The following is a 26,381-nucleotide window of genomic DNA, read 5'->3' on the forward strand; positions in this document are numbered from 1 at the left end:
ATGCGCTACGAAGCGCATAGAAAAATAAAATCTAACGCTCTTGTAACAAGTTAAAAAATTATTTGGATTTGTTTACACTTCCTTCTGTACAAAGACAGTCTCTGCACTAGACGAAGGTAGGCAGCCGCCTGTAGGGCCTCCATGAGCCAAGAGAACATACAGATTAGATATACAGACTGAATGTGATGATGTTATTCCAAAATATATTAAAAATAGTTGTTATTTGCTATTGTAGCGATTCTTTTCAGTATTTTCAATGCAGCAGCTCCCCCGGTCATGGTTATAATGGACTATGCTGTGAAGTGATGACACAACTGCGTTAGACGGACTGGTATGAACAAAGTAATAAAGTGATAACCTACACTGCGCAGAGAAGGTTCTTCTGTGTGATTTTCTGGGTGTTGAGAGGGTGTTGGGGTGTTGACCCTCTGTCTGTTACAGTCAGCCCCCCTCATGGGGAAAAGTGTAACATTGTGCTTCCCATCATTTTTAGTGGAGTTGTACATGAAGAATTGGTGCTAGAAACAATGTTCAAGTGTTCATTTGTAGCAGAGATACAGATATAAATATCACTGTTGTCGGAAGAAAACCTCATATCTCCAAAATGACAACTTTACAGGAAAAGGAAAAAACCTACTTTACTTTTAATGTAAGTCAACGGAACCAGACTTTTTTCCAAGTCATTTCGGGTCAATTCTGTTGTTCCACTCATCATGAAATTTACACACAATATATAGAACTACGAGTACTTTAAAATTATGTCAAAAATGGAGATATGAGGTTTTCTTCCGACAACAGTGATACGTTACTTGTATAAAAACAAGATTATTCCAACTAAAATACTGTTCATATTATTATTCAAAAGCCAAACTGGGTTAGGTTGTGCCCCACTCTCCCCTATTGCTATATTACCAGGGCTGTTTCTGGCTATAAGCACTACAAGCAGTTTTTCTTACCCCCCCAGATTTTCTTACTGTATTTTCTTCCTCTTACTTATTTCTTAAATTTTCTTAAAAATGAAGTATGTATTACATCTTATATACAAGATGTGGTATGTCTGATTGGGGTATGTAGGGTGAAGGAGGGGGGGCCAAATAAGATGGTGCTATGGGCCCCCAAATGTTCATAAATGGCCCTGTATATATTCCCTACACACTTCAGCACAGGATGTTGGTTAAGGGAACAGCAGCGGATAAAGACCTTCATGGAAAACCCTGTAGAGCCATGAGCTGCGTCCAAAACCACAGACTACTGTACTACACACACTACACTGATCAACAGACTTCTGTTGGTGGTGTTCTATTTTCGACATGCTATTTATGGCAGTATGCGGTTTGGGACGCGGCCATAATCAAACACGCATCTTTAAGCGTTATGCAATGACTAAAAGTTACTAGGTAAACTTTCCTGCGGCTTCCTGTGAAGTGATAAACCGCTGACGGCCGCTCCCTGTGACGTTTGAAGTTTCCTTTTTCACTGGAATCGACTTTAAAACGCCCTTATTATCCTGTTCAGTCCACTTTGCAGGGAATTACGAGGGCGACTGGAAAGAACCGACTTGAACGAACAGCTCGAAAGAATCGGTTCGGTAAACCGAATCGGATCGTGAAACTGACTCGGTTCGGTAAACTGAATCGAATGTCCCGTTTCTGAATTCTGTTTCAAATGAATCAAATGAATCGAGTGTTGCAATGACGTGATATGATCCCTCAGCTACACAGAGACACATCCAGCGAACAAGATGTTCATTCCCCTTCACAGTAAACAACACGATCAGGTTCAAGGTAAACATGAAGATTTGTTTAAACGGAAACTGTGATAATCATCGTTCAGAACAATGGAATCAAAAAAGAAAGACATTTTTTGCAAAGTGATTAAAAAGATCAGCTGTACTGCTAATCTATGCATCGATCAGCCCTTTTGAGGCCTGGATTATGACATGGCTGTAGTTGTCTTCTTCTTACTCTAATTTTCCGTTCCACCTTAAATCGTGCAGCAGTTACTGTGCCTGTAGCATTTAAAGGGGAACTCCACCGATTTTTTCAAATTTTCTGCACAATTAACTGGTGAAGATGTAAGCAAGGCCATTCAGAGTTGGCTGGTGTGAAATGCAGCGGTGGTGATAGGAAGTCTGAAAAGTCTAATGGCTCTAAAATCTCCCTCACAGAAAGTTACTACATGAAATGATTATGAATATACTGCCTGATGTTTGAGGAGTACAGTAGCTTTGTGATAAGGTTTTTGGTCTAAACGTATTTCAGTCAGTTTATTTTAATCAATTTGTGGAGGAGGGATAGAAGAAGGGTGTTCTAAGGCAAAATAGTCCCCAAAGAAAACTTATTTTTTCAGATTTACCACTATTTTACCATCATCAAGACTCGTGTAGGTTTACTGGTGGTTTTGAATAGTATATAAAATGGATATATTTGTGTTGTAGACATGCTGGCCCCTGGTTCCTATCACCACCACTGTAAAGAAATCAGAGTCAGAAAGTTTATACACCCTTAAAAAAGATGGTTCTATTTAGAACACTGAGTTTTATATAGAACCATTCCATGCTGAAAGAGTGAAATGGTCCCTCAGAATGATGGAGAATGTGCTGTATATGGTTCTGTATCTGTTTGAAAATGGTTCTATATAACACACGTTGTATCACAACTATATAGAAGTTCAAGTATAAAATCAATCAAATCAAATCAATTATTGTCACATCACATTTACACAGGTGCAAGGTGAGTGAAAATAAGTTTAATCATAACTATAGAAGAGCCTTTTTTTGCGTTATATAGAACAATTTTCAAGTATATATTTTCTGTGGAGCCCTGCTGGTGACATCTTGTATAAATAGAAATAACGCGTGGCCATGACTTGCTAAGGAGTGGGAACTAAATAATTAAGTCATGGCCACTACTTAGTAAGGCATAGGAATGAGACTTATCCTTGCCCACAACTTAATCTTGTTCCCACGCCTTACTAAGTTCTGGCCATGACTTAATTATCTCGTTCCCACGTGTTAATATGGCGTGGCTACGACTTATTTTTATTTATATATGATTTTACCAGCAGAGCGGAACAGAAAAAAATATATATACACCAATCAGGCATAACATTTTGATCACCTCCTTGTTTCTATGCTCATTATCCATTTTATCAGCTCCACTTACTATATAGGTGCACTTTGTAGTTCTACAGTTACAGACTGTAGTCCATCTGTTTCTCTGCATACTTTATTAGCCCCCTTTTACCCTGTTCTTCAGGGGTCAGGACCCCCATGGACCCTCACAGAGTAGGTACTATTTAAGCGGTGGATCATTCGCAGCACTGCAGTAACACTGACGTGGTGGTGGTGTGTTAGTGTGTGTTGTGCTGGTCTGAGTGGATCAGACACAGCAGTGCTGCTGGAGTTTTTAAACACCTCAGAGTCACTGCTGGACTGAGAATAGTCCACCAACCAAAAATAGGTGGACTGACAAGGTAGGAGTGTCTAATAGAGTGGACAGTGAGTGGACACAGTGTTTAAAAACTCCAGCAGCACTGCTGTGTCTGATCCACTCGTACCACTACAACACACACTAACACACCACCACCACGTCAGTGTTACTGCAGAGCTGAGAATGATCCACCACCCAAATAGCACCTGCTCTGTGAGGGTCCAAGGGGGTCCTGACCACTGAAGAACGCTGTGAAAGGGAGCTAACAAAGTATGCAGAGAAACAGATGGACTACAGTCTGTAACTGTAGAACTACAAAGTGCACCTATATAGTAAGTGGAGCTGATAAAATGGACAATGAGCGTAGAAACAAGGAGGTAGTAATATATATATATATATAGATATAATGTATATCATCAATCTATCCATCAATCTGAAGAAACATTTCACTCTTTCATATGGTTCTATGCATGATATGATTCTAGATATACCTCTTAATTTTGAAAGGACCTGTCTTTACTAAAGAACCCTTGAAGAACCATCTTTTCATCTTTTTTAAGAGTGAACTAATGAACCGTTTCACATCAAACCACCCTGCATGATGTTGTTTATATCTCAACCACTGAATTATGTAGAAATTTTCAAATATCAGTGAAGTTCCCCTTTAAGGTGGAACGGAAAACCCGAATAGGCAGTCAAGTTCAGCTTCGTGCGTTATGAAAGCGCGCGCGCGTGTGCGTGTGTGTGTATATGTGTGTGTTTTGTCTGTTGTGCTCTAGTCACGTGACTTCACGGACCAATCACAGGGGCGGACGTAACGAGCCGAGTGTGTGTGTGTGTGCGCGCTGCTCCCAGTGTGTGTGTTGCCGTCGCTGGCTGAGGGTCGGGGTTTGGATCGGTTACCTCACCGGACTCGGTCTGTGTGATGTCCGCGCGAGCTCTCCTCCGGGCACGAGGTACGTACAAACCCGCGTTTGTGTGTCTGCACGTCTCTGTGAAGGGGTGGTGACGTCAGACCAAACGTGAGTCCCGAATGAATCGTGTGGTGAAAGTTTCACACTTTCCGTGTGTGCGGGGTTCAGAGTTAGGTCGTTACAGCGACCTACAAAGTTGAGGGTTCGTCACTGGTCCTGTTTGTGTGTGTGTGCGCGTGTTTAGGCAACCTGAAGACACTGTGCAGTACTGGAGGGCTGGTGGTGTCCAGGACAGTCTGTGCTTACCCTGCTCAAACACACCTGATTCAGCTCACCTGTTAATTGCCAGGTGTAGTGAGTGTGTTTGAGTTGGGGAGCTGGACACTGGCCCTGCAGGACTGGACTGTACACCTATCAGCCATAACATTAACTGTCTCATAACACTCATTGTCCATTTTATCAGCTCCACTTACTACATAGGTGCACTTTGTAGTTCTACAGTTACAGACTGTAGTCCATCTGTTTCTCTGCATACTTTGTTAGCCCCCTTTCACCCTGTTCTTCAGTGGTCAGGACCCCCACAGGACCACCACAGAGCAGGTATTAGTTGAGTGGTGGGTCATTCACAGCACTGTAGTGACACTGAAGCTGCTAGAGGTTTTCAGTATCTGAGTGTCACTGCTGGACTGAGAATAGTCAACCAACCAAAAATATCCAGCCAACAGCGTCCTGTGACCACTGATGAAGGACTAGAGGATGACCAACACAAACTGTGCAGCAGCAGATGAGCTATCGTCTCTGACTTTACATGTACAAGGTGGACTGACAAGGTAGGAGTGTCTAATAGAGTGGACAGTGAGTGGACACAGTGTTTAAAAACTCCAGCAGCACTGCTGTGTCTGATCCACTCGTACCAGCACAACACACGCTAACACACCATCACCACATCAGTGCCACTGCAGTGCTGAGAATGATCCACCACCCAAATCATGCCTGCCCTGTGGTGGTCCTGTGGGGGTCCTGACCACTGAAGAATGCTGTGAAAGGGGGCTAACAAAGTATGCAGACAAACAGACGGACTACAGTCTGTAATTGTAGAACTACGAAGTGCTCATATAAGGTAAATAGACCTGATAAAATGGACAATGAGTGTAGAAACAAGGAGGTAGTTTTAATATTATGGCTGATCGGTGTATGTCCAAAAGTATCCAGACATCCCAGAGAAGAGCATTGCCAATAGAATGAGGTTCTGAAGCAGCTGCACATGAGCCTAAGGACACCATGAGGGGTGTAAAGCCCCCCAGCATTGGGCTGTGGAGCAGTGGAACTGTGTTGAGTGATGGAGCCCCATTCTTTCCTGCCTTTAGGATGTGTTGTAGTGGCGTTAGTGACCCAGAACATCAGTACCTGACCTCACTAATGCTCATGTGGCTGAATGCAATCAATTCCTCACAGCAATGTTCCAGTAAAGCCTTTCCAGAAGAGTAGAGGCTGTTACTGCAGCAAAAGGGGACAAACGCCCTATTAGCACATTTGATTTTATAAGAAATGTTGGATGAGCAGGTGAGTTTTGGACATATAATGCGTTTGCCTCTGTGTCTAAATGTGCTCAGGAAGCTGTTTGCGGACACAGCAGATAAAGCTCAGTGAGCAGAATGTACATCTCAGTGAACCAGTCATTTCTGATCGATTTACTCCAACAGATGCTTTATGTAACTGTTTTACATAATCATTGCAGTAAATTTGTTTGACTGCATATCAGTGTAGCTCCGGCTGAACTGGTCACCGTAACTAGATTTGTAATTTGAATTTGATCATTTGAATTTTGATAATGTGTAGTTGCAGAATGTATTAAAAAAATGTTATTTAATAACATTTCTGTGACCTTAGACGTTTTCAAGCCATCAGCCAACTCATTGAATTCATGATGGTTATATTTGATTTATTCACACACATTTTTTCTTTATTTTTGATTATTTGATTATAATTATAATTATATTAAAAAAAAATAAAATATATATATATATATATATATATATATATATATATATATATATTTATTATATATTATTATTTTTTTTTAATATAATTATAATTATAAATTATTATTTTACATTATTTGTATTATCTGTCTATACACTCACCATCCACCTTATTAGGAAACTAAAATTCTTAAACTGGGTAAGACATGCTTTGCTCTCAGAACAGCCCTTATTCCTCATATCATGGATTCAACAAGATACTAGAAACGTTTCTCAGAGATTCTGGTCCATATTGACATGACTGCATCACATAATTGCTGCAGATTTGTCAGCTGCACATTCATGCTGTTGGATTCAGATCCGGTGACTATGAATTGGCCATTGAAGTCCACAGGACCCCGTCATGTTCATAGAACCAGTTTGAGATGAACTGTGACAAGATGTGCTATCATGGAAGTAGCCATTAGAAGAAGGGTAAACTGTGACCATAAAGTTCATAAAGGTCATCGTGTCAGTACTGGAATCTCGAAATGTAGCTTTGACATTTTGTTTTAGTCATTAATACTTGCATTGTATTAATCTTAGTTAAGCTGCTGTATTACATGACTTTCACCCTTTTAAAAGGGGCCTTTTTAAGCGTTGACTGGCAAAGGAAACCCATCATTCACTAGGGCTGTCAGATGGGATCAGAAATTAAGTTTGAATTTTCCTGTTGTTTCTTTGTCAAATATTTGAATATTCGAATTTCAAATAAATTATTATTATTATTATTATTATTATTATTATTATTATTCTTTCAATCATCAAATAATTTGCAAGGAAAAAGAGAGAGGAATAAATAACTGCATTAAAATGGCAGTTTTCCAAGTCAGTGTCTCCTACATCCACCAGGGGACTCAGCATAAATGAACAAGTCACCTAAAAAACAGTGATTCTCAACCTGCAACTCATCAAAAAATGCACATGACTGATAAAGAGACCGAATGTAGCATAAGAAAAAGTCTGTAACTGGCCTAAGTAGTGAAGTAAGCTGCGGGGCTAAGCAGCTCCCTCACTGCAGTAGTGATGTATCAGCTTAGCCTCACAGTTTACTTCACTACTGTATAAACATTGTGATTATTAGCTCTCTACAAGGTGTCCACATTTAGAGCCTTGGCTTGTCAGAAAATCTCCCATCTGAAGCAAATGTTTCAGTTACATAACAACGTATTTTTGCATTATTTGTAGGGCTGGGCAATATGATATTTTATCATTATCATGATAAATTATGCCACAATATGCTTTTCTGAGCATATCGTGGATGTTGTCCGCACTTAAAGAACACTGACCAGCCTTTGTTTCATTACAAAAAGAGCATAATTGGCAAACATTGAATAAAGATTATTGCAGTGATAGATGTTGATAGTATTTTTACTTGTGGTAGAGTTTTGTCAGTTTCAACTTATCAAACCTCAGAAAAATGAAATATTGTGATACATATTGTATTGTGAAAATGTTTACCAACATCCTAGTTCTAATTAAAGACAAAGTAAAATGTTGTTTTGTTTATGGTCAGCAGTGACATGTTCTTTCCTCTGTTAGGTAGTTGTTATTTGTGATGTTTGTGACTAAGTGGCCTTGAACATGCTAGGAGCACAGCAGGGGCTTTAAACACTTGAAAGGACATTTTCTACATTCATATTTTGTTCTTTGGATTCAACAAATATTCCAATGTTGAAATGTATTTTGACGGCCCTGTTATTCACCATATATAGTTTTAAGACAGACTGTGAAGATAAATTATGTTTTGGTGAAGGATTTTATATACCAGATTACATCACCTTCACTGAGTTAAGCTCGATTTCTCTACTTGGTTCTCTGCTTTTGTGCGCTGCGAAAAGAAAATAATCCCATTCAGGTGCTGGAAAAACAATGAAGCGTTGTATAATTCATTGGGTGCTCCCATTAATGTCTGGGCCAGATGCATTTCTCTTAGAGAATGGCTGTGTGGGGGTCTAATTATAGCCTCTCGTCTTGCTCCGTATGCTCCCAGCGGCTTGTTGTGAAGAGCCGTTTCATCAACAGAGGGGAAATTCAGATGCTACTGAGCCTAGACGCTGCTGTGAGGGGGTGACATGCTGATTATGTAACACTCTCCATCCTCTGCTCCTCTCAGCGGATGTGTGTTCTCAAAATAGCCCCCGTAATGAGGGGCTGCTGGAGTTTGCGCTGCCACCGACACCCACACGATCCGTGGCATCTCAGAATAGACTGGATTTGTCATGTCACTGCAGTAGCGCACACTATCATTCTGACATTTCACACCCAGATGCCAGTCAAATGGAGAGATTCTGTCGTTCATAAGATTTGGCATTCCCCTGACACGTCTAATGTTTGGAACTGTTTTCTGACGCCAGCTCTGGATGCGTCTGTGATCTTTAAGGATGCGGTCTGTTCTCTTAAGCCGCAGTGACAGACAGTGTTTGCCTCTAAACCAGCCTGCTTTGTGCTCAAGACTTGTCTTCCATAAGGCCGCAGCTTGAAGGCCGATCACTAAGGCTGCACAATGTGTACAGAATATCATATTTCAAGTGCACTCCTAAAAAATAAAGGTGCCAAAAGGCATTCTTCAGAGTGATAGCGAAGAAAAAACACCTTTGGTTCCCTAAAGCAGGGTTTCCCAAACTTTTTCACACCAGGACCCACATGTAGAGGTTTGCCTTGTGACCCACCAAATATTCTGTGAAGTGAAATGAGACAAGAACGTACCTGAGCTTTCAGCCCAGTTTTACTCAACATTCTGTTCTTTTAATCAGCAAATGCAATAGCAAAACCATGATAAAAGAAGGAAACATACCTAGGCCAGCATTGGTAAGATTCTGGGATAGAACATAATACAATTACAACACTTACATGAGCAAGGTGTGTTATTTTCTCTGCAGAAGACTCATATCTTGACAGAATATTTGCTTTATTTGATCAACTAACCCACTGTACTTGGTCTGCCTTGGGAGATTTTTACAAGCAAGGGATTTTGTTCATAAGCATTTTATTAAATTCCCTGCCATTCCACCTCCCTCCTCCTCAGATACCATCCTAAAAATAGACCCTCATATAAAAGGTGCTGCTTCTAAACTTTACCACCCCATGTTCGCTCTTCAGCCATCAAATACCGACCGTCTGCATCACTTGGTCAAAGGATCTTAGTTGAGATATATAGACAAAGATTTGGGAAGCGATTCTAAAGCAGGTCGTCCATAGTTCGTCTGCAGGAGCCCTGCAGTGTAAAGTTGCTCAGAGTGCACTGGTCTAAAAGTGTGCTCGCCAGTATTTACCCTAGGACCAGTCCTGAGTGTGATAGGTTTCATCATAGCCCCGCTAATCTCCTGCGTATGTTCTGGATCTGTAATTCCTTGTCTCATTTCGGAAATCCATTTTGATTCCCTCTCCGTTATTACTTTCACTAATATCTCCCCTTCTCCTAATCCTAATTAATTGGAATAAGTCCCACCCACCATCTCACACCATTTGGATTAAAGACTCTCCATTGCATGAAACTAGAAAGGATCAGACATCTCGTATCTGGCTTAGATAAAAATGTATGGCAGCTCTTTTTAGATCATGTACATAATGTACATTTCAACAGTTTTACCGTCTGAATTTTCTTTCTTTTTGTCTTCTGTTTTTGCCTCAGTATTGCATGTATAATATGGGAATCCCCCTTTTAAAATATTTATCCATTTAATTATTTATTTTATGTATTTTTATATTTTGGTTTTTCCCTGCTTTTTTTCATCTTGCTGTATATAAAGTTTTATTTATTTATTCGTTTAGCTGGTTTAAATATGTTTATTTGCAAAGTTTATAAATAAATCATAAAAATAACACTTAATTGTTCTGTATGTATTTAGATGTAACCCAGTTCGATCCACTGTGACCTTCAATATGAGCACATTAATAAATTTAATTACGTTTAGTTTAGACATGACATGTTTTATTGAATTGTGTCTGATCCATGCTGTCAGCTAGTTTAGAAGCCTAGTCAGCACTGTACTCAGATCATGATTAATTAGGCTAAAACTAGCTTGTTTTAAATGTGCCATGGCAGCAAAGACAGATGTACATTTTCTCATGGCAGGTAGGTCACTCACTGCTAGCAGAAAAAAACATACTCAAAGCTTTGAGCACGGCAGCCACGCGTCCCTAGTATTGCTATTGGCACGACACTCAGTAACTGCACTTCAAATGCACGTTAAAGTTTTTTTCAAGAACTGTACACCATAAAATGTAAGCTATTTGGATATTACGGTTGTGATCTGAGAACTGTCTGGTCCTAATATTCTGATGAGCACATGTGAGGGATGTCAATCACTCACCATCCACTACACCACTTAAGTAGAACTAAACCTTGCAGTGCAAGTAGTGAGAAATAAGTAAAACAGGCTCTCTGCAGGTGGTGCTGTAGATCCCCCTGCATTCATGACTGACAAAAAGCCGTTTCCAGCTTTTATGTGGCAGCATTTTAGTAGATAAGGTTCTCGTTTGCTGCTGACAGATGGATGAACAAACGAGTGAACAGACAGGCAGATGAATGAACAAACAGCCTGACAACAGGCAAACAGATACAGTTTGATAGCTCAGATACGCTTGCTAGGTTAGCTTTTGCTTGGTTGTTGGCTTCTTTGGTGAGGGTACTGCTTATGAAAGCACTAGCCCGAATTACATTGAAAGAGGAGAATTTTGGAAACACATTGGCCATTTAGTGGACATTGTTGGACAGGACATACTTTGTACATGTATATTGTGTGCATACAAAAGCTAGACCAACCTACTTAGAAAGAAAACACAGATTTAAGTTTCCTGGAGCTTTAAAACTTACTGGCGAACCCTTGATGTGGTTACAGAATGGCCTGCATTACTTTTGACCAGTTTTGTGGGTCATGCGAATACTCCCAAACAATCTGTGATTGGTTAATATGTTTAAAGCTTACAATAAAACATTCAGTGCATCCATGTGCAACTTTGGTGTCTCAGCAACTATTTGCAAACATTAACTGTACAGCTCTAAATGCTAAAGGTTTGTCTCACAGATGGTTCTCCACTAGCAGTGTCTGATTTCAGATAGATGTCACTCAGGACAGTGTTACATGTTTGATGTGGCATGTCAAGTTCATTAGAACAGTCAGCAAATCTGCAGATGAAATCTCAATAAAGATTATAGATTTGGTTTGTCATTATCAGCCATTTCTGACATTTTGACTGCAAGGTATCTGCACTGTAAGCTGTTGACCACTGGTAGGTTATAAAAGGCATTTTGTGTACAGTTCCTATGGTTTATTTAGAGGATGAGCCTTTTCTGTTAGTGCTAAATGTTGTTGATATGGTTCTAACACATCTGGCAACATTGCTGACCCTTTGGTATCAGTATGAATCCCCACTTTTCTGCTGTCGTATGAAAATCAGATGCAAAGATTGGACCTAGGTGTTCTGGACAATAGCAGTATACATAGTATTGTTAAGTAAACTGACTTGACGCTCTGTCTGATTTATGTAGACGTCTGTGCAGGGTTTCTTCAGATCAGCAATGGTGTGGATGAAAGAGTTTCTTATTCCTGATTAATCATCACTCCTAAACTCCAGATAACCGGAGCATCGTCACATAATAACAACATCCCTCTCGGCTGAAAATATCACTAAAGGTCAAACTCTCAAAGACGCCGGTGTTGTAAAGTCTGTCACGAATGTCTGTCATTTGTTCAGGGGCTTGTTTTTAGCTGGCCGATGAGGCACACGTTGAAAAAGTTGAAAAGTTATGGTTGCAATCTTTTGCAAATCAAGTTTTGTATAGTAAATAATTAAAGATCTGTAGAGTCCAGTGGTGAATGATGACTATTAGAACTAGGCCTTCAGTTTGGGCCACAAACATCAAATCTGAGAATAAACACCAATTTTTTTGTGCAAATTCTAGATAAAACACTTGCATTTGAAATTTGTCAAAGACATCAACATATATTTAACCTTGCATGTAGCAGTTCTACAGTTAATTCTCAGTAAAGAGCCCTGGCATAGAGCTGCAGCTACTGTTTTCTTTTTCTAACAGCTAACTGACAGGTTAGACTACAACTCATTGACTCAGGTTGGACTTCCAGACCTCTTACGAAAATTGCTCCCACCCATTAAAAACAAAATGTGACCGGTTGATTCCACTGTCACTTTCTAACTATATTAGTAATCTTATATGTAAGGCCTTCAGTTCAGCTCCTTAAGGCCTAACCACTGGGTGAGCACATTGGCTGTAGTTACCAGTGTACCACAGTGCAGTTTTCCACTGGGCGTTTCAAGATCTTAGCCCTGCTTGTTCATAGAAGACCCTGATAGTTTCCCTGCTGGTAGATTCAAAACACAAACACATGAAAATGTATATTATACATCCCTAATTGCAGCACTTTGTCTCTATATTTCTGTACCCTACTATTTGTCCAGTTGAAGACCACATTGGTTTTCCAGCCAAATATCTTTTAAGAGCTGCAGGGATGAAAATTCAAAATGTCAAAATGTTCAAAACTACTGATCAGTGACTTGCTCCACAGCTCAGCACAGCATGTCTCATCAGTGTAAGCTGATTCATTTCTTCTATTATTGAAGCAAATGGTCCATTCAGGCGGGCAGGTTTTCTTAATGCTGACCTCCAGAAGAAGCCGCACAGCCTTTTGCTTATGTTATTTTAAAGAAAAACAACTTGCGTATTCACTTTGAGCAGTGGGAATGGCGGTGCAGTCAGGCTTTTAAAAATGGATCAGCAGCAGCCAGCGTAGCCTCAGAGGCTGAAAAACACTCTCTGCATTTCAATCGAGCTGGACAGCCTGCAGTCCGCTCTGGGAGAGCCACACATAGTCAAGGGGGCCGCTGCTGGAAAATCTCTCGAGCGTTTCTGCCTAACTGCTTCGGTCAAGACGAGGAAGAGGGGGAGGAGGAGGACGAGGAGGCTTTTCTGAAGAGGGTTTTTGTATATATGGGGGCTGTTCATTAGGGAAGGCACTCAGCACTGTTTGTGGAGCGTGATGTCGTCCTAGCTGGAAAGGTAAATTGATGCGCGTTGGAGGAGGAGGCGTGCAAATCCTGCGTGTTTTATGGACTGCAGCATTCAGATAGCACAAGATGTGATGAGAGAGATTCACTCTGCAAGGACAGCGAGGATGCGAGCAATGTTGCTTAGAGAGAGAGAGAGAGAGAGAGAGACTGTGAAGGGACTCCATGTTACTGTAGAGGACAGGAGAGGAGGGTGCTGTAAATTATACAGCGCTGTGTTAACCCCTTATTATTTAGTTATCCTCTTAGTTGTGTAACTTAAAGTAGTTACAGGCCACTTATGATCATAGCATGGGTTTCTTAATGTCTGCCAGTGCTTATGGTACAATGGTAAGTACTGGACAAAATGTTCAAGGTCAGTGTGCTGGAGTAGCCCAGTCCTGCACATTATAGTGCTTTCCCTGCTCTAACACATCCACTGCAACTTATTAAGGGCATGTTAATAGCTAATTAGTTGGAAAAGGTGTATTAAAACAGGAAAAAACAGCAGAATATGCAGTCTAGGGGTACTTTAGGAACAAATGTACAAGCATATATGAAAAAATATCTGTAGACAGGCCTGTCATGGTTATTACATCATTGCATTAATGCAATTAATTTGAACTGACCTCAGTTATTTTCCACAGTTGTGAGCCTTCACAATATGTTTATGTTGCATCAAATAGCATGTGAGTTGGATGCATTTTCATTAGTTGAGTTGAGGCAATGGCATATAAATAAAAAAAGCAAAAAACATATTTATTGGGTTCCTTAAAACCACAAATGTTCTAAGTTCTATCACAGGGGGCCTGTCCGCAAAGCAAGTTCAACAGAGACAGGGTTTATTCACAAAACCTAACAAATGAAACCCTGGTTAACTCGTTTTACAAAGACAGTTAACAGCTTTCTCTGTTAAATCAGGTGTAGGTGCTAAGTAAATATGTAGAAAGTAAAGCATTTATAACAGTAAAAACCAATGCTGACAGTGCTTATTGGTGTAATAATTGCTTTATACTATTAATATCTATGTAGTATGACTTGCTTTCTCTGCTAAAAGCAGTATTGTTCATGTGATCGATGCCACAAATGTGCGAAGAGAAAAATAAAGTGACCAGAGTGGTCCACCTTTGTTGTCCCTGATGGTCAGAAGCTTTCCCTGATTGGTCCAAGAGCTGTTTATGATCCAAAATCCCAAACTTAACCTGCTCTGGATCAGGTTAGGTGTACAGTTTAAGCTGTCATGGCAATGTATCCTGGTAAAAAGTGATCCACCGTTGTAAGAGAAAATCCACAATGGATCAAGCTGAGCTGAAAGTTAACTGGCTAAGCTATAAATCCTGCTTCATGAGACAGAACCCTGGGCAGCCTTGTGTAATGAGCCTCATTTCCCAACCATTCTTAAGAAGAAATTTCTTCCTAAAACCCACTTAAAAACATTCTGACATTCGCCAATGTTTTTCTTATTTGGGATTTGTTCTGAGGTAAGAACAAAATCTACACACACTCGAGCACAAAGGTGTGAACAGTTCCGCAGTTTAAGAACACATCATGAATCTTAGGACCTTAATCAAGAACAGATTTAAGAAAAAACTTAAGTAAGTTATTGGTGAAAGAGGCCCTAAATGTTTGTATATTTGAGCTGTCATCGGCTGGGAGGTACTAAGTATTGACAGCTAGGATGTCGGACTAAAAGATGAATAATTTTTATATTGAAGTTGCAATTTGAAAGAGGGCAATTTTCAGACCACAAAAGCTGCAGTTTTAATTATAGCCTATATTATTAACTACATTGTCAAGTTTTAAGTGAGAAAGTTTAACTTTAAAAGTTTTGATACTTTATTAGTTGCATAATGGACGAAAAAAACAGTCAAAATGCTTGTAGATAAGTTATATCAGTGGTTCTCAAACCAATCCACAGGGGCCACCAGACAGTGCAGATTTTTGCTCCAGCCTAACTTACAACACAACGAGAGAGCACAAATCAGGACTGTCTGGTGGTCCCTGAGGACTGGTTTGGGAACCACTGAGTTAGACCAGTCTGAAGCAACCAAACAGGTGTTGAGTACATGACAACACAACCACAACTAAATGGCAGTCTAGCACACTACATTCAGCATTCAAGCCTGAGGCCAGAAAAAGGGGATCTGTCTTCTTGGTCAAAAATGCAGGCCATGACTTTAATTTCTAGAAAATGATTGCAAATTAAGTTCACAATACTGGTCAGAAAAATTGCAATTAGATATTTTCCCAAAACCATTCAGCCCTAATAGTATGTAAGATAACTAATCAGCCAATTTGAACACTTAAGGATTTAGGATACTTTGTTAGTTGGACAAAAAAAGACAAAAAGACAGTCAAAATGGTTAGTAGTTATTTATGTGGCAATTAATTGTCAACATTATGACAGACCTATTTATAATATTATTTTGCATCAGACCAAAAGAGCCAATTTTATAAAATGGAACGTGTCTTTCTTAAAATATTAATTCAGCGAACAACAGTGCAGTGTGACCATGTAAACATCAGGTGTTAAAAGGCCATTACCTCCTTTAATGAACTCACCTCAGGGCCACATTCGGTAGTAAAATGTTGCTTAACATTGCAGACAGTAATGACATCAGTCTTATATAATCAATGACTAAGTCCGCTCTGTGTATCTGTTACAGTGTAGGTCTGTAATATCTCAAGCTTTTAAACCTGCTGCGGCTAATTAGATTCAGCTGTTGGAACGCAGATTTGGACCAGCTTAGCAAATCTGACTTTTGGTGTTACCTCAAGGGAGCAAACTTGGCATCACACCGTGTTCTGCAGTGCCTGGAAGAATAGAAAAACTAAGAACAAGACTGTTATAAAACTATAAAAAGTTGATGCGAGTCTAGAAATGGTTCCAAAGGCTTTTTGTTCCACTAGACTACAGAGACATTCTGCAAAAAATGTAGAAGATTTAGGACCATAGTGGAAGCTCAGAAAGGTAGAGCATCTGTTTGGTTTTGAAACTGTTACTGAACAAATGGGGCATTGAGTATTGCATTACATTTCATTTATGAAGTAGTAAAATGTTGCCAGTTGATCTTTATGGTTACCATTTAAGGATTTTGTTAAGGTTTTGGCATTTAAAATCATAAAATATTAGAAGGAAGTTAGGAAAAAAATAAATAGGTTACCCACCTTGTACAAAAAGACTTATGAAGTGCTGGATTCATAAAAACAATTACGAGTACAGAGAAAAACAGACAACAAGAGTGTAATTAAAAGCATCTGTGCTGTGTTGAAACTATTAAACAAAAATGCAATGAAGTTATGGTGGTGCTGTCTGATCTGAGAAAATATGAGGGGTAAATTGTTTTCCACCGTCATGTTGGTGAGTACGACGATTGCTCTGTGTTGAATCGTCACCTCGCATAGAGATGAGGCGTCTGTGGAAAGAAAGGATGGACAGCAGGTCGTGACCCAAGCCTTCTGCTTTCTGCTGCTAGGCGATTGCCTCGTGACTTGCTGCTCTTGGCTGCCATTTCAGCATTAGTCAAGCTGACCCCTGCTGGAAAGATGTTGTTTGTCAAAGTGACACGCTGTTGCAGTTGGATGATGAGGAACTGTTTGTCTCTCTCTTTCTCTCTCTAAGCGGTGAGGATGCTGTATTGGGCTGATTTCTAAGCAGCATGGAGGAGGCTGCCAGCCAGCTGGAGAGGGACCATGTTCACAGCGTCTATGAGAGGATTGCGCCCTTCTTTAACGACAGCCGCTACAAGGCCTGGCCCAGAGTCAAGCAGTTCCTGCTGGAGCAGAAACCAGGCAGTATCGTGGCTGATGTGGGTAAGGTGCCACGTTCTACCTAGAATAGAATAGAAATAGAAAGAGAAATAAAAGAATTATAACTAATGTGGGTGAAATGCTATGTTACCTGCAATAGAATAGAATAGAATAGTCTTAGCTGATGTTGGTGAGGTTTTCTTGGGGTCATAGTCAAAAAACCGTGTATCTCCAAACTGGTACCTAATGTAAGAAAAAACTCTCTGCTATTTACAAATATATTAAACAAGGGATAATCTGAAAAGAATATATATATATAATTACACCATGTGCATTGGTTCATGGATTATGAAATGTAATGGAGGTAGTATCGTGGCTGGTGTGGGTAAGGTGCCACATTCTACCAACAACAGAATAGAATAGAATAATTGTAACTATGGCGGGTGGTCTGCCATGTTACCTGAAATAGAATAGAATAGAAAAGTCTTAGCTGATGTTGGTGAGGTTTTCTTGGGCTCATTGCCATAAAACCTTGTATCTCCAAAGTGGTACACTTTTAAAGGATTTTGATAAGGGAAAAAAAATCTTGACTTGTTAGTTAATGTCACAAGATTTGAGTCATTTTGGACCATGCCTCTTCGTTCATTCATCATGAAATGTAATGGAGGTTGAAAAAATGTGTGTTTGGAAACAGCAGTAGTATGTAGGCCAAACTGTGATTCACTGTCTCTTCTCTTCCAAAGTTACTTGCTTAAGCAGTATTGGTCTTTTTTTCCTCTGTGACATAATTTATAATTTTTTTCTTCCTGGCTGGTTCTATTTGAGTCCTCTTCAAACTCCTATAGTTTTATGCAAATGTTTTGGCACCCCTGGCCAAACTCAAAAGCAGTAAAGTCATCTGCCAAGACCAGGAAAACTCTCAGAACTGCTCATATGCTGGCCAGAAAGGTAAAGCAAAACCCCCATAGCTGACACACCATCATTCTACTCTGGAGTGTTGCTCGTACAAACATGATCTGCATGGAAGAGTCATCAGAAGGAAGCCTTACCTGCTGCCTCATACCGAAAGTCTGAAGTATGCAAAATAATGTCTAGATAGGCCAGAGGCATTTTGGAAACAAGTGTTGTGGTCTGATAAAGTAACAGTGGAACTCTTTGGCTAAAGGTATGTTTGGAGAATAAAAGGAGCAACACTTGATGAAAAGAACACCTTGTTAACTGTTAAGCATGGGGCTGGGACTGTTATTCTTTGGGGCTGTGTGGCAGCCAGTGGCACAGGAAGTGGACTCAATAACAGCAAATCCTGAAAGCAAATGTGACACAGTCAGTCAAGAAACATCACTGAAAATCTGTGAGTCATCTTACATATGCTGTGCATGGATCATGGCCCATGAAAGTGACAGTACAAGAAGCATTATGCAAGGAAGAGTGGGTGAAATTTCCTAAAACACGAATAGAAAGACTTCTAGCTGGCTATAAAAACAATATGCTGTGGTATCTGCAAAAGAGGGTGATACTAAATACTGAATTAGTAAACATAAAGTAATGTTGCATTAACATTTGCAAGAAAAAAAGATTTTATTTTTAATGGTTGGAGGGATGGGGAGAGGGCAATCTATTGCATACAGCTGTATCTGAAGAATAATACTTCTGACAGCATTTCCATTGTGTTGTCTCCTTACCTTTGAAAAATATTCTGCACTCATGTAATGACCGAGTTCCTCCCTTAGGTTGCTTTTTTTCTGAAATGAAATCCAATTTTTCAGCTCATAAAACATAATGAGAACGACTGAATTACAACAGAGTAATCAAAACGTGGGGTGCCTCACAGTGTAGAAAAATGAGACTGAGGAGTAATTCTAGGGCGTATCTTCAGGAGTCTTTTGGCAAAATGTAATTTTGTTCCTTGTTATTTTATTATATTTGAGCTGTAGTGGCGTTGCACACAGGCACTTACTGCAATAAGGAAAACGGCAGAGTCACAGATAAATGATTAAGCAGATATAAATGACTAATAACAGAAAAAGGAAAAGCAGATAGCAAATTAAAAGGTAATATAACAGAGAAAATGAAGGAGGGAGAGAGGAGAGATAATGAGAGAGAAAAGGAGAGCAAGAGAGAAAAGAACGAAAGTAAAGAAAGAAGGAGAGAGAAAAGGAGAATTAGAGAGAGAGAAAGAAAGAAAAGGAGAGAGTGAGTTGGAAGAGAAAAAAGCAAGAGAGAATGAGAGAAAAAAAGAGGGTGAGAAAGAAAGAAAATAGTGAACGAGAAAAATTAGAATGGAAAAAGTAGAGAACAAAGGATAGAGAACAGGAGAATCGGAGAGGGAGAAAGAAAGAGAAAAGGAGAGAGTGAGAGAAAGAGAGAAGGAAATCAGGAAGAGAAAAAGGCAAGAGAAAAGAAGAGAGGGTGAGAAAGAAAGAAAAAATGTAAAAAAGTACGAGAGAAAAGATAGAAGGAAAGAGAACCGAGAAAGAGGAGTAAGGAGAGAGAAAAAGAGACAGAAGAGCGGAAAGAGTAAGTGGGAAAAGGTGTTGGAGAAGATCAAGAAGAGAGAGCAAGATAGCAAAGCAGAAAGAACGAGGGAGAGAGAGAAATGGAGAATGAGGAAAATGAATAAAATGAGAAAGAAAAATGGGAAAGGGGAGAGAGAGAGAGAGAAGGTAGGGAGAGAGAGGAAGAAAAGACTCATGATAATTTCATGGGGCTGTAATCCTGATAACGTGTCTGTCATTGATCGTGTCCTGTATTATTTTGAGGTTAGAGCTTCTGGATGTGCAGATTGTAAATAATCATGTTTTCTGACACCACAGGATGCGGCAATGGCAAATACATGCACATCAACGACAGCATCTTTAAGCTGGGCTGTGACGTGTGCCGGCCGCTGGTGGACTCGGCCTGGAGTCAGGGTCATGAGGTCCAGCTGTGTGACGGCCTGCGGCTGCCCTACAGGGACGGCTGCTTCGACGCCGTGCTCTCAATTGCAGGTCAGCTCACTGTCCCTCACTGCTGCCTTTGTTTCCCGCCAAGTACTTACACGTTGGTATTATGGTGCCTAAGACATGGGTTCATTATGCATGCAGAATCCGGTCAAAAATGGTCATTTTCGTTAAATTTCCCCGCAATGTTAAACTAGAAAAGTGTGATTGCACAGTTTAAGCTTGTTAAGATGTCGCTAGATGGTTTCTGTGGAACCCCAGGTGGTAGCTAGGTTGTTAGTATTGTATCCCAGATGGTTGCTATGGTATCCCAAGTGGTTGCTACGATGTTTCTAGGCATTTGCTATGGTATCCCAGGTGGCTGCTGGTGGTTATGATATCCTACATGGTGAATAGGGTGTTACTACTGCACTTCTATAATCGTAATATAAGCCAAGTGCACAAACCTTTGGACCCTATTCAATCCTATGGGAATTAAATTGGTCATTTAACGACAACTGTACGAAAACCATATGTCAGACCAAAAGGCTGTATCAAGCACACCATTCCTGATCAGCCACAACATTCTGAAGTTGGAGTGGTGCTGATGTCTTGATAACTGCAGGACAAATTAGTGGACAAAAATTTGCCAAAATAACAATAATAAGAAGTATATACCACGGGATAACAGTAGTGATAATAGTATTAATGGTTAATATAATTTTTTCCCGCTTGCTGGTACAGAGTGATATAATCAAATCTCAGAAGATGCAGCTAAATGTCATTAAACTTTGATAGAAGATTATGGGAAAACAAGAACTTTGTCTTTTAAATGATACGATGAGTCATGCTTATATCATAGACAACTCAGTTTTCCTCACTTTTAATAATAGTTTAATGGAGTATGTAAAGATTTTTAAAGTTCCAAAACATTTTTTTCTTATTAGTCCATACAGTCCACATATAGAGACTAAGCTTCAAAAACAGCCTGTTTTGAAATCGTTGGTTTTGATGTCACAAAAACCAACGCCTTTACATATATCCACCTATACAGAGTTCCGCAGTTTACCTCCACCCATTCCCACTAAAGTTATGAAGGATGTTTCCGCACAATGCAGGACAGCCAACCAGAACAGAGCTCATTTACATATATCAGTCTTAACAGCACGGGTTAAAAACATAGCCTGTGTTTAATCCTAAGGGATAAAAACAAGGTTGGAAAATGTGGAAAATTTTTGGTACATAAATCCACACAAATACGTATAGAATATAGAAATATATGGAATATAGTAATGCAATAATTGTAATATTGCTTAGACATTGCAATGGAATGATTTCCCAACCAGGGTCAGTTTATATATATATATATATACATAAGAGAGGTAATCAGTGTTAAACATGACTCAAGTGAATTGTTAATGTATCAGACAGCCATCAACTCCAATATAGCTGTGAGGCCTCAGCCAGTTACTGAAAAACCATGTGTTTTCTGGATGTACCATCATGAGTTCATGGTCCATTTTCTGATAGCTCTGGATGAACTCTGCTAGCGCAGACCAGACCATTTCAATTCAATCTACAGGCTGTTCCGGTTATTAATCTGTACCAGTGCAGGTAATATAGTTTTATTAAAGCAAGATGTGGTGTGGAAAACAAGCTGTGTTACTAGGCTACAGGAGATTAGCAGTTCTCAGCGAGAGCCGGGCGGTGTGTGCTGTCAGCCTGTGTGTGTCTGGGTCACCTGGCAACCTGAGGTCACCCCTCTGGGACATGGTCATTGTGGCCATTCAACAATAAACAGGGTCATAATTATCTAGCAGCCAATGAAGAGGGGAGGAGAATGTGTAAGTATAGAAATGGTGCTCTTCTGCTGCCTTTTTAATGATAATTGTTTTAGTGTCCACATCATGGAAAACTGAATGTCCCTCGCTTTTTTATAAAAAAAAAAGTGTGATTTAGAAATTAAACCTTCAAAACATTCTGTGCACTTCACAGTCTATACAGTCCATATGAGGAAACTAAACTGCAAAAACAGCCCGTTTTGAAGTCTTGGTCTTTGTGTTGTCACAAAATCAGTGCATTCACATATATCTGCCTATTCAGCCTACAGTTGTTCAGACCCACCTAGACAAGTTGACGTTATAAGGAGTGTTTCAGCTCCTTATTGCTTTTTAAATGAGGCACAATTCAGGTCAGCCAGTCAGAGCAGAGGTCATTTACATATATCAGTCTCGAAGGCACAGTAACAGAAACAGCTGTTTAATTTTAAACGATAATGAGAGTTTGGAAAAATGGTCATAGAAATATGAATCATGACTATTTTCGGTGCATAAATCAAGACATGAGTGGGTCTTGGGGAAAGAATATAGGATATGGGCCCTTTTAAGAGATTTTACTTTTTAATATCACATATTTTATTATAATACATCAGAGTTATAATACAACCATATGTTCTAACCAGTAGTGGGTCGATAATGATGTAAGTCTTGATTTTGATGGTGTGCAGATCACCCACTGTTACGCATTATTAGGCAAGCATAGAGAACCTGTATCTTACATGCTGTAGCTCTTAATTCGAGCAGTGGGTGGCAGAGTGATCTCAGCAGTGAGGTTCCAGCCAACCGCAAGCCTCTGCTGGCTCAGTCTTCACAATTTCAGTGGAACTGCAAGCCAAGGAACTGAAGGAAGATTCTGCCAAACCAGGCATTGACTATGGTAACAAAGCGTGTTTGATGTGTGAGTCATTTGTTGCTTCTAACCTTGAAGAGCTGCTTTTTTTACAGCTGTATTTTAGCTGACATGAAAGTGTTTGGTTGCTTCTTAGCAGCAGCTGGGCTTCTCAGCACTTAAAACATTGCATCAGAATAGACTCTGCACACTGGTAATGTAACACCTTAATGTCTCATAACTTATGGTATTACAGTTTTATTTTACAGTTTTAAAGTTTTATGACCTTATTTTGCAATGATACTGACAAATATGACTTTTCTTAAAGGGATAGTTTCATCCTTTACCCTAAATTTTCCCCTCAGTTTTTCCTTTTATTTTTGCATTTGAACTATGAGGCTAATGTGGCCTAATGTACCCTACCAATTAGCATCCTGCGCACTACATGTCTGGAAACATAACCCATGGTGAGCTGATTAAAGGAGACATAGTTTGCTCTTTTTTCAGTTAAATATAATTATTATATATATGTAAAACAAATAATACCAAACCTTTGTTTGTGTTTTACTTTCTCATTTCCTCCTCAGTTTATGGGAAAAGTTCTGTTTATGGGAGCTGACTTTGTATGCTAATGACCAGTACACTCATTGGCTGTCTTAGTAGAGGGAGGGAGAGCAGGGGGAGTGTCATGTCTGAGAGCTCAGTAATGACTGCAGCAGAGTACAGTACATTGAGCCCATATTTTAAGCTTGTTTACACTGAGAGCCACATACAGGTGCTAAATTATGGGCATGTGCTAACAAAACAGGCCTATACACAGCAGAAGGCAGAAACCTTGTTATTCGCTCTGAAAGTAGCTTTTGTTTAATGTCTGCCACCATTAAATTGATAACACTAGCATGGTAATAGAGATTTCTATGTTATGTTAGCATCAAGCTAACAGTGGTTAATATTTGCATTTAATAGCTCTCTAGATTAAACACATATTAGAAGCTTGTAGCAGATATTTAAGTTACATTCCTAAGTTTTTAAAAACATTTGGATAAATGTGGACGGGGGTTTAAACTCAATGCCTGTTTCTAAATGTCACTGAAACCTTTTAGCTGTATGCTCAACTTTCCTTAGTAAGGACAGAATGGTGGTCCAAGTAGCCCAGACTAAGCCTGTTTACATCAACGAAACAGTCTGCTGAGTCAGTCACTAACACAGTTTAATGTTTGTGATGTGACATTTTGCACTGTTTCACAACGTCCTGTGCATCACTGAGGTCTGTGAGTGTATATTTGAAGTATGAAGCCTGAGTGAGTAGGTGTGGTTACTTAAAAGGGGCGCAATGTTTGCTCAATGTAATCAAGCAGCAAATCTTAACAGCCTATGGAATCACATGCTTTGTGTAAAAGGGAAATGATGGCAAAACAGCACATACTTCATAATTTCTTGAGTGTTGGATATAGTAAAAATAAATGTAAAATGGAAATGAAAATGCAGTTTTGTTATCTTTTATCTCCATAAATCTCAAAAAGACAAATAAATATGGTTTTAAACACTGCATTGTTAACTGTGCGGTGTACTTGTTAGCTACATTAGCCTTGTAGCTGTTGTACAAAACTGAAAAAGCAAAGAAACACCTAACAGATCTTGGCTGATCAACTGCGTTTTGCAGTAAAAGGGGACATTTGTGTAAATGTTATGTTTCCCCAGACTACCAAATGAAACGTTTATACCGCTTTAAATTTTTATTATGAATGTCCTTTCCTTTCCTAGTCATCCACCATATGTCGACTAAAGAGCGTCGGATCCGAGCGCTGAAGGAGATGGCGCGGACGCTGCGAGTCGGAGGCCGCATCATGATCTACGTGTGGGCTATGGAGCAGAAGAGGCGCAAGTTTGAGAAGCAGGACATCTTCGTCCCCTGGAACCCGAACCCTCCCCTGTCCCCGAGAGGGCCTGGGAGACGGAGGCGCCGGGGCAACGGAGCCCAAAGCGTTAGTGACGCACAAGACTCCAACGACAAGCACAGGAACGTGAAAAGCACATCCTCCATTGTGGATGAGGAAGATCCGGGCAGCCCTGGTCAGCAGAGGAAACAGAAGCTCTGGTTTTTCTCCAGGTCACTGGACTCCGTGCTGGACTTCAGCAGCCTGAGTGTTTCCCGCTCCTCCTCCAGGGAGCTCAGTGCTTTCTGTAGCCCCATTGGAGAAACTAGAGGTGGGCAATATGATCATATGTTACTGTTATTGTGCTTCTGATACTCTGTCACCGTCTCCTTCTCTGAGTATTTCATGGGTATCATCAGCACTTCTATAACACTGAACAACGACATGCATCATAAAAAAGACAGATTTAGAGCAATTATTAAGAGCCTGTAATCAACAACTAGTGTGATAAGTACATAAACTGCAAACATTCAGAAACATATCTGCTAACACTTTATTTGGTTTGACCACTGTAGATGCTTTATAGATGCTTATGTTGTACTTAACATACATAATATAACTAAATATATTTTAAATTCATCTTAATTTTCACTAAACCTAATCATTGACCTAACCCCAACCAAAGCTAATACTGGTCTACACCTTTGAAGTTCAGTCACAGAAGTTGGTTGCATTTTTTGCTTTACTTGATCCAGGTAATCCCAAATACAGTTAGTGCTGTTGAGATCTGGGGTGGCCAGTCCATTGTTCTGTATGTTAACTTCAACCCAAAATCTAAATCTTTTACCAGATTTATTAATCCAAACAAAAAGGAAGGACATCTTTTTAATTTGGCTTGTGTTGTATTTAAATTTATAATTCATACCAGTGTATCTAATTTATATATCTTTTCATCTTATTTTGCTTAATTTTATTTTGTTTTATTTTGTGCGGTTTTTTTTTTATTTTTAAAACCTACTATTTCATTGTAAAGCACAGTTAGCTGCTACATGTATGAAAAGTATGCAATTATTTTAAGCTATTATTATTATAGTAAAAAGAAGTTGACTGGTTGGCAGCCTGTTATGCCATCCGTATTTTATTAATTTATTTTTACCATTAAAAATATATTTATTTACTTTCTGCCAAAAGTAAAATTATTGTAAATAGACTCTTTTTAAATGTGTTTTTAGGTGAAACGGAGGCTGGTGACGGCACGCCGCTTTCCCGTGGCCGAGGGCTCATTAGGCAGGTGTCCAGCTTCTTCTGCTCCTCATCATCCAGGACCAGTCTAGAAGAGGATGTCTTCGTCTCCGACCCACAAGACCAGGCACATAAAGTGGACAGCAACAACACCAGGAACGGGAACGAAACAGTCGCCGTCGCGCTTGTCCAGGACTGTTCGTCCGTTCCGTTACCGGACTTGGTGTCATGTCAGAGGGAGCGAGCAGACAGTATAGGTCTTGAGGAGATGGACAGTGGAGAGCTTGGACAAGACGCACATGAGAGGCAGGAAAGCCCTGTGCCTCTTCAGCAGAATGAGGGGTGGAGCACAGAGAAGCTGAAAGAATCATGTCTGCGCTATTATCACGTCTTCAGGGAAGGAGAACTGACTCAGCTGATTGAGGAGCACGTAGAGGAGCTTCATGTTCTGCACACCTGCCTGGATCACGCCAACTGGTGCGTTGTGGCTGAGAAGGTCCAAGTGTGGAGAGTTTGAGTTTATTTATTCTGATATTTATTTACATTTTTTAAG

The 26,381-nt window shown here is 39.9% G+C and overlaps 1 protein-coding gene across 1 annotated transcript; it reads left to right on the forward strand.

Moving 5' to 3' along the window:
- The first annotated feature begins 4,291 nt into the window (after positions 1-4,291).
- Positions 4,292-26,381, forward strand: trmt9b (tRNA methyltransferase 9B). Its single transcript, XM_036564870.1, has 5 exons — positions 4,292-4,387; positions 16,997-17,187; positions 19,938-20,111; positions 24,474-24,917; positions 25,819-26,381. The coding sequence occupies exons 2-5, from the start codon at positions 17,034-17,036 to the stop codon at positions 26,343-26,345; spliced, it is 1,299 nt and encodes a 432-aa protein (XP_036420763.1). The 5' UTR covers positions 4,292-4,387; positions 16,997-17,033; the 3' UTR covers positions 26,346-26,381.

Source organism: Colossoma macropomum, unplaced genomic scaffold, assembly GCF_904425465.1.
Source record: "Colossoma macropomum unplaced genomic scaffold, Colossoma_macropomum, whole genome shotgun sequence".
Classification (NCBI taxonomy): Eukaryota; Metazoa; Chordata; class Actinopteri; order Characiformes; family Serrasalmidae; genus Colossoma; species Colossoma macropomum.